The sequence below is a fragment of the Mandrillus leucophaeus genome, unplaced genomic scaffold (assembly GCF_000951045.1).
Source record: "Mandrillus leucophaeus isolate KB7577 unplaced genomic scaffold, Mleu.le_1.0 Scaffold79, whole genome shotgun sequence".
Taxonomy (NCBI): Eukaryota; Metazoa; Chordata; class Mammalia; order Primates; family Cercopithecidae; genus Mandrillus; species Mandrillus leucophaeus.
The window spans coordinates 3,310,506-3,319,673 of record NW_012108585.1 but is presented as its reverse complement, the minus strand read 5'-3'; the positions used below and the strand labels follow the sequence as shown (position 1 = coordinate 3,319,673).

The 9,168-nt window shown below is 42.9% G+C and overlaps 1 protein-coding gene across 1 annotated transcript in view; it reads right to left on the bottom strand.

Moving 5' to 3' along the window:
- Positions 1-9,168, bottom strand: part of TULP3 (tubby like protein 3) — a 61,457-nt gene that overhangs the window by 24,286 nt on the left and 28,003 nt on the right. Inside the window, 1 exon segment of the mRNA XM_011967168.1 lies at positions 5,607-5,658. Within this exon segment, the coding sequence (XP_011822558.1) occupies positions 5,607-5,658 (52 nt within the window).

Below are 9,168 nucleotides of genomic sequence, written 5' to 3'. Positions count from 1 at the left end.
TGGTGGTGCATGCCTGTAATCCCAGCTACTCAGGAGGCTGAGGCAGGAGAATCGCTTGAACCTGGGAGGCACAGGTTGCAGTGAGCTGAGATTGCACCATTGTACTCCAGCCTGGGGGACAAGAGCAAAACTCCATCTCAAAAATAATAATAATAATAATAATTTATTGTATATTTCAAAATAGCTAAAATATTTGAAATGTTCCCAACACAAAGAAATGGTAAGTGTTTGAGGTGATGGATACCTTAAACAACGTGATCATTACAATAACCCTAACCCTAACCCTAACCCCATAAATATGTACAATTATTATATATCAGTTTTAAAAATAAACCACAGAGGCTGAGCACAGGGGCTCACACCTGTAATCCCAGCACTTTGGGAGGCAGAGGCAGGCGGATCATGAGGTTAGGAGTTCGAGACCAGCCTGACCAACATGGTATAACCCAGTCTCTACTGAAAATACAAAAATTAGCCAGGCATGGTGGCACACGCCTGTAATCCCAGCTACTCAGGAGGCTGAGGCAGGAGAATTCCTTGAACCCAGGAGGCAGAGGTTGCAGTGAGCTGAGATCATGCCACTACACTCCAGCCTGGGGGATAGAGCAAGACTGCATCTCAGAAAAAAATAAATAAATAAACCACAGAAAGCGTAAAATCTAAAACTATAAAACTTGACCAGGCATGATGGCTCATGCCTATAATCCTAGCACTTTGGGAGGCAGAGGAAGGAGGATCACGAGGTCACAACTTTGAGATCAGCCTGGGCAACACTGCAAGATCCCATCTCAAAATACAGGAAAAGAAAAAAGAAAAATTAGCCAAGTGTGGTAGTGCATGCCTGCAGTCTCAGGTGCTTGGGAGGCTGACGTGGGAGAATCACCTTGAGCCCAGGAGGTCAAGACTTCAGTAAGCTATGACCGTATCACTGCACTCCAGCCTGGGTGACAGAGCAAGACCCTATCTCGAAAAAATAAAAAAATGAAAGGCCACCACACACACACAAAAGAAACTCAACATAATTAGTCACTAGGGTAATGCAAATCAAAACTACAATGAGATACCACTTCACACCCACTAAAGTGGCTCCAAATCACAGACAGACAATAACAAGTGTTGGTAAGAATGTGGAAAAACTGGCTGGGCACAGTGACTCAGGCCTGTAATCCCAGCACTTTTTGAGGCAGGCAGGCGGATTACTTGAGGTCAGGAGATCGAGACCAGCCTGGCCAACATGGCGAAACCCTGTCTCTACTAAAAATACAAAAAATAGCTGGGCGTGGTGGCGGGCACCTGTAATCCCAGCTTCTCGAGAGGCTGAGGTACAAGAATCGCTTGAACCCGGGAGGCGGAGATGGCAGTGAGTCAAGACTGTGCCACTGCACTCCAGCCTAGGCAACAGAGTGAGACTCTGTCTCAAGAAAAAAAAAAAAAGATTGTGGAAAAACCGTGCTTGCTTTGGCTGCTCATATAGTGAAAACTGGAATGATACAGAGAAGATTAGCATGGCCCCTGCACAAGAACGACACATAAACTCGTGAAGATTTCAATTAAAACGGAAAAAAAGTGAAAACACGGAAAGCTTCATACACTGCTAGTGGGAATGTAAAATGGTTCAGCCTTTTGGAAGACAGTCTGACAGTTCCTTAAAATGTTAAACAGAGTTACAGTATGACCCAGCAATTCTACTCTTAGATATAGAACCAAGAGAAATGAGAACATGTGCACACAAAAACTTGTTTGCAGATATCCAGAATAGCCTTATTTATAATAGGCAAAAAGTGGAGACAACCCAAATGTCCGTCAACTGACGAACGGATAAACAAAATGTGGTATACCCATATAATAAAATGTTATTTGGCGATAAAAAGCAATGAAGTACTGGCACATTTACAACATGTGTGAACTTTATGCTAAGTCAAAGCAGCCAGACACAAAAGACCACATACTGTATGATTCCATTTATAAGATCTAAAAATCATTTGTATACTTGACCTACGTGTATATTTATGGTATGTGAATTTTATCTTAATAGAGCTGTTTAAAATCTATATAGGAGAAGAATAGCCACATGTAAATGATCTGGAGATGTAGAATCTTTAAACATTAAATTAAAAGATTATAGTATCAGGAAAACATGACAGATATGAAACAAACAGTAACCAGATCAATAATACTGTAAACTAGATGATAAAAGAATGAGTTGGCTGGGCACTGTGGCTCACGCCTGTAATCCCAGCACTTTGGGAAGCCAAGGCGGGCAGATCACAAGGTCAAGAGATCAAGATCATCCTGGCCAACATGGTGAAACCCCATCTCTACTAAATACACAAAAATTAGCTGGGCGTGGTGGCGTGCGCCTTAGTCCCAGCTACTCAGGAGGCTGAGGCAGGAGGATCGCTTGAACCCAGGAGGCGGAGGTTGCAGTGAGCTGAGATGGCGCCACTGCACTTCAGCCTGGTGGTAGAGGGAGACTCTGTCTCCAAAAAAAAAAAAAAAAAAAAAAGGAATGAGTTAAGGGAAGGGAAAGAACAAGATCTACCCTGTGTCTCTAGCACTAAGGCAGGGAGAATGTCCTGGGCACATGCAAATCTCCTTCCTTGGGTAGGTATATCCCTTCAGAAGAGGCGAATTAATCATACTATCATATTTTAATGTGTCACTATAAATATCATTTTACAAATCTACCTGCTCTGATTTCGAATATACCAAGCCACGTTCTCATTGCAAACTTCCCACAGATATTTCTACTGGGAATGTAAAGACCAGCTAATTCTCGAATACGGTTCACTAGAAAGTAATTCTCAGATTCAGATTCATCACTTATGAGACGGGCTAATATGAACCAATCCTCAGGAGACAGATTAACTTTGGTTGTTTTTAGCTGTTTCTTTTTTTTTTTTTTTTTTGAGACGGAGTCTCGCTCTGTCGCCCAGGCTGGAGTGCAGTGGCCAGATCTCGGTTCACTGCAAGCTCCACCTCCCGGGTTCACACCACTCTCCTGCCTCAGCCTCCCAAGCAGCTGGGACCACAGGTGCCGCCACCGCACCCGGCTAGTTTTTTGTATTTTTAGTAGACGGGGTTTCACCGTGTTAGCCAGGATGGTCTCGATCTCCTGACCTCGTGATCCGCCCGTCTCGGCCTCCCAAAGTGCTGGGATTACAGGCTTGAGCCACCGCGCCCGGCCTTTTTTTTTTTTAAAGAGATGCAGGGTGGTGTCTTGCTGTGTTGCCCAGACTGAACGAAAACACTTGAGGTCAAGGGATCCTTCTTCCTCAGCCTCCCAGGCAGCTGGAACTACAGATGCACACTACCATGCCAGCTTCTCATACATTATTTAACACCAAAATTTATACATCTTATCCAAAGATATATTTTTTTTTAATTTCAAAAAATTCCTTTGATACTACCAGGCATGTGAAAAAAAAATCCTATAAAATTTTATGTTTCTAAATTCACTGACTCAAAAAAAAAAAAAAAAAAAAAGGCGGGCACGGTGGCTCATGCCTGTAATCCCAGCACTTTGGGAGGCCAAGGCGGGCGGATCGTGGGGTCAGGAGATCCAGACCATCCTGGCCAACACAGTGAAACCCCATCTCTAGTAAAAATACAAAAAAAAAATAAAATAAAATAAATTAGCCGGGCGTGGTGGTGGGTGCCTGTGGTCCCAGCTACTCGGGAGGCTAAGACAGGAGAGTGGCGTGAACCCGGGAGGCGGAGCTGGCAGTGAGCCAAGACCGCGCCACTGCACTTCAGCCTGGGTGACAGAGCGAGACTCTGTCTCAAAAAAATTAATACAAAATAAAAAAAATAAAAAATTCACTGACTATCTCTGGAAGATATATATTAAAAGTCAGTGGCAGCCACTGACAAAGAACTGAGCCAAGCAGACAGAGATGTTTTCATCAAATATCTCTTATATTATTTGAATTCTTATGTTTTTATTACCTGTGTAAAAACATAATTTAAAAAAAATTGTGCTATAAAAAGGCTTACAAAAGTTACAACATTTATACCACATGTAGTATTTTCAATGAAAAGAATACAATTACAAACTACTAGGGCCACCTTTAAAAAAAAACTCAGAAAATGTATCTATATACAAAATTTAAAGACTAATGTCTCAGAACATGATTGATAGATGAACCATAGATGTTACCTAATGTTAACAAAGTAGGTAAAATTGGGCCTTACGATACTAGGATGTCTAAGAATAAAAATTCGTAAAAATAAATCAAAGATCTACATTTTTGTGTCCACTTCTCCCTAAATACAATTTGCTCTGCAACGGAATGAAGAAAATAAAGGGCTCATCACAATTACTGTGATCTCTGCGGGCAGAGGGATAAGTCTGTATGTATATGTGTGTGTGTAACAGAATTTTCTCCACAATCACAGTAATTTAGTTGTTGCTTAGTTTTCAGTAATTCTACCTCTAAAATAATTTATTAGGCTAGAAGTCCCATTATTAGTTCCACCAACCACATAAAGAAGAGAAGACAAAACTTTAGAGACTTTTAGCCACCTACTGAATCCAGACATCTTGACTGTTAACGATCCTAGCTACAGAATTTGCTGAATTCGAATAGATTCATAGAAAAAAGCAAATATAAATACAATGTATGTTGGGTATAGGTTCTAAGCTATCTGAACATGATGATCACAGCATGTAACAACACAAAACCGTTCATTTATTCCTTCCTTTGTTCAAATACTTAATGAAAGATTACTACATGTCCAGCACCGTGCTGAGAACTTCTGATATAATGTTTATCCAAAACATGCTTGGCTCCTGCTCTCACAGAGCTTAGTGTAATAGAGAAAACAAACTAAATGTGCCAGCAGCTCTGTGAAGAAAATTATCCTCTTTGCAAAGGAGATTTTTTGTTTGTTTTGAGATGGAATCTTGCTCTGTCACCAGGCTGCAGTGGCGTGATCTCGGCTCACTGCAAGCTCTGCCCCCTGGGTTCACACCATTCTCCTGCCTCAGCCTCCCCAGTAGCTGGGACTACAGGCGCCTGCCACCATGCCTAGCTAATTTTTTGTATTTTTTAGTATAGACGGTTTTACCATGTTGGCCAGGATGGTCTCGATCTCCTGACCTCATGATCCACCTGCCTCAGCCTCCCAAAGAGCTGGGATTACAGGTGTGAGCCACCGCGCCTGGCCATGCGATGGAGATTTTAAAGCAGCAGTAGCAAGTTCGGATCTGCATTTTAGCATAAGAACACCATCTTGTGAAATTACAGTGTGAGTGAAATTACATTGTAGAGAGGTACTTAAGGTAGCAGAACCAAATTACTACATAGAAATACAATGTTAACATTCTTTTAATTCCTCAGAAAGAAAGGCACCAAGGAATTTCTGGTGATTGTAAATCCAAGGCCAGTCTTGTTGCTGACATCCTCAAAGCACTTTGGTCTTGCCATAGCTCAGAGCCTTGGTTCAGCAACCACTAACTCCAGACACTGCTTCACCGGTAACCACCCGAGCCTTCTCCTTCCCAGTCTTCTTTCCATAGCCCTGCCAAGGATTCAGAGCCAAGACCACCAGCATCACGGCCAGTACAGTTGGCCACCTATTTCAAAAGAGGAGACTCTGCTCACCTGATAATCCAGTTTAGCCTGTCGCATCTTCATCATTTCTTCATGGAAGACACTGTTTTCCAAAAAAAATAAAGCAAGAAAGCAAGTATATAAAGAGAAAACTCCTTGTCAATTTCATCTCTTTATGCATGTACTCTTTTGGGTTATTTGGAACCAATCGATTCTGCCTTACAGAAGGCATCAGCTTCTAGAGGCTACCTGCACTGACTGCAGGAGGACTTCCCACCCTTTAACACCACACTTACTCCAGAGGACCTCAGGAGACTGAAATACTCCAAGGACAAGAAAAAGATGAAAACACAGACCCCATGCATGCAGGGATTTCCTTTTGTTTTAAACAATGTCTTGAGTACGCGTTATGCTCTGAACACAGTGGTAAGCATTTTACATGGTATTATTTTGTTTATTTTTTAAAACAACCCTATGAACTAGATACCATTATTTTTTACACTTTGAAGATGAAGGAAGACTTGAAGAGTCATGTGTAAGGCTAAACAGAGACCCAATTCTGGTCTCCTTCTGGCATCTAAATTACATCTGAAAAATCAAACATATTTATTTGTTTTTTGGAGTTAGTTCTACGACAGGGAAAATTACACTGTGTATAGCATCTTATTAGAGCTTACTGAATTCCTGAAGATCTGGGCATTTAATTTAACTTACTCAAGTCTGTCATTAATAACACTTATTATGCCAGTCATCGAAGGAGACGACTGTAAGTATGGATGAACAGGTGACATTTATTGCCACTGGGAGACAGATCTGCTTGAAGGCAGAAAGAAACAACAAAAATGGAATAAAACCAGTCTTCAGCTGATAAACCAAGCCCTTCTGAACATTTAAAAACACTCTTTGGGCCGGGCACAGTGGCTCACACCTGTAATCCCAGCACTTTGGGAGTTCTAGGTGGGTGGATCACAAGGTCAGGAGTTCGAGACTAGCCTGGCCAACATGGTGAAACCCTGTCTCTACTAAGGATACAAAAAATTAGCCAGGTGTGGTGGCCATGCCTGTAATCCCAGCTATTCGGGAGACTGAGGCAGGAGAATCGTTTGAACCCGGGAGGCGGAGGAACAGCGAGATCACACCACTGCACTCCAGCCTGGGTGACAGGGCGAGACTATGGCTCAAAACAAACAAACGGGGGAAAAAAAAAAACTCTCTCTGAAGGCTTTTCTATTGTTGACAATTTCCTAATTTAAGACTTTTATTTTGTGATTCAGCATTCTTGGAAAGTGTGAAGTATGAAATTAGGCAGAAATGGTTCTCAATTATTTGGATGATAAATGTTTACTGGGAACTTAGTGCCAGAAAAACTGGAACTACAAGGTGCTATTTAAGAAGACAAATTCCATTACCACAAAGAGAAACGTGGTTTTTGCTACATGTGGGGCAAATATGCCAAAGCATTTATGTATGGCTTAATGGTGTGCCACTATATTCCTACATTTTAGAAGGTTCTATGCATCTTACTAATGCATAGCAACTTGGAATTTGCATGCTGTCGCAAAGACTCTTCCTCTTCATTCACTTGTGAGGCAGGTTTAACAACCCTCACACAGACGTGGAGGTGCTTTCTGATTTTCTGACATGCCTCTCTATTTATTAATTCACTCATGATCTTTATGTTTAAAAGACAAACAAACAAAAAATACTGGGTGGTCAATAAATCATCTCTTTTCTCCCAGCTCCAAAGAGGAACAAATAAACAAATATGTCAGACACAACAGCCTCTGACCTTGACTTTGTGCCCCTCATGTTTCACCTAGATATGTTCCTACGTTTTCTGTTTTCTTTTTTTTTTTTTTTTTGAGACGGAGTCTCGCTCTGTCGCCCAGGCTGGAGTGCAGTGGCGCGATCTCGGCTCACTGCAAGCTCCGCCTCCCCGGTTTACGCCATTCTCCTGTCTCAGCCTCCCGAGTAGCTGGGACTACAGGCGCCCGGCACCTCGCCCGGCTAGTTTTTTTGTATTTTTTAGTAGAGACGGGGTTTCACCGTGTCAGCCAGGATGGTCTCGATCTCCTGACCTCGTGATCCGCCTGCCCCGGCCTCCCAAAGTGCTGGGATTACAGGCCTGAGTCACAGCGCCCGGCTGTTTTCTTTAATGATTTTTATCTGCAATCACGTATTTTTAAACCCCAAATTAAAAAATCCTTCATTAATATAGTGTGACCAAAAAAAAAAAAAAGATAAAACAAAAACAAAACTAGAGTGCTAGAATATTACAGGTATTCAGTGTGTATAAGTATAAAATTTTTTTTTTTAAACAGTCTTGCTCTGCCACCCAAGCTGGAGCGCAGTGGCTTGAACTCATCTCACTGCAACCTCTACCTCCTGGGTTCAAGCCATTCTCGTGCCTCAGCCTCCTGAATAGCTAGAACTACAGGGGTGCACCATCATGCCCCGCTAATTTTTGTAATTTTTTTTGGAGACAGAGTCTCACTCTGTTGCCGCCCAGGCTGGAGTGCAGTGGCGCGATCTCGGCTTACTGCAACCTCCACCTCCCAGGTTCAAGTGATTCTCCTGCCTCAAACTTCCGAGTAGCTGGGACTATAGGTGCACGTCACTACACCCGGCTAATTTTTTGTATTTTTAGTAGAGACAGGGTTTCACTGTGTCAGCCAGGATTGTCTTGATCTCCTGACCTCGACCTCGTGATCTGCCCACCTCAGCCTCCCCAAGTGCTGGGATTACAGGTGTGAGCCACTGTGCCCGGCCAATTTTTGTATTTTTAGTAGAGATGGGGTTTTGCCATGTTGGCCAGGCTGGTCTTGAATTCCTGACCTCAAGTGATCTGCCCACCTCGGCTTCCCAAAGTGCTGGGATTACAGGCATCAGCCATTGTGCCTGGCCATGTATCAGTATAAATTTTTTAAAGTTCTGCATAAAATGACATTATATAGCAAAAGGAGAATTTGGAGAAAAAAGTCCACTGTTATGGACTAGTATTTTCATTTTTTAAAATTTATTATTTATTTATTTACTTATTTTGAGATGAAAGGTTCACTCTTGTTGTCCAGGCTGGAGTACAATGACGTGATTTCGGCTCGCTGCAACCTCCGCTTCCCAGATTCAAGCGATTCTCCTGCCTCAGCCTCCTGAGCAGCTGGGATTACAGGCGCCCGCCACCATGCCCGGCTAATTTTTTATTTTTAGTAGAGACAGGGCTTCATCATTTTGGCCAGGCTGGTCTCAAACTCCTGACCTCAGGTGATCCACCCGCTTTGGCCTCCCGAAGTGCTGGGATTATAGCCATTTTCTTTTTTAATTAAAAATAAATTAGGCCGGGCACGATGGTTCACACCTGTAATTCCAGCACTTTGGGAGGCCGAGGCAGGTGGATTGCCTGAGCTCAGGGGTTTGAGACCAGCCTGGCCAACACGGTGAAACCCCGTCTCTACTAAAATACAAAAAATTAGCTGGGAGTGGCGTCATGCACCTGTAATCCCAGCTACTCAGGAGACTGAGGCAGGAGAATCACTTGAACCCGGGAGGCGGAGGATGCAGTGAGCTGAGATCACGCCACTGCACCACTCCAGCCTGGGTGACAGTGTGGGACTCC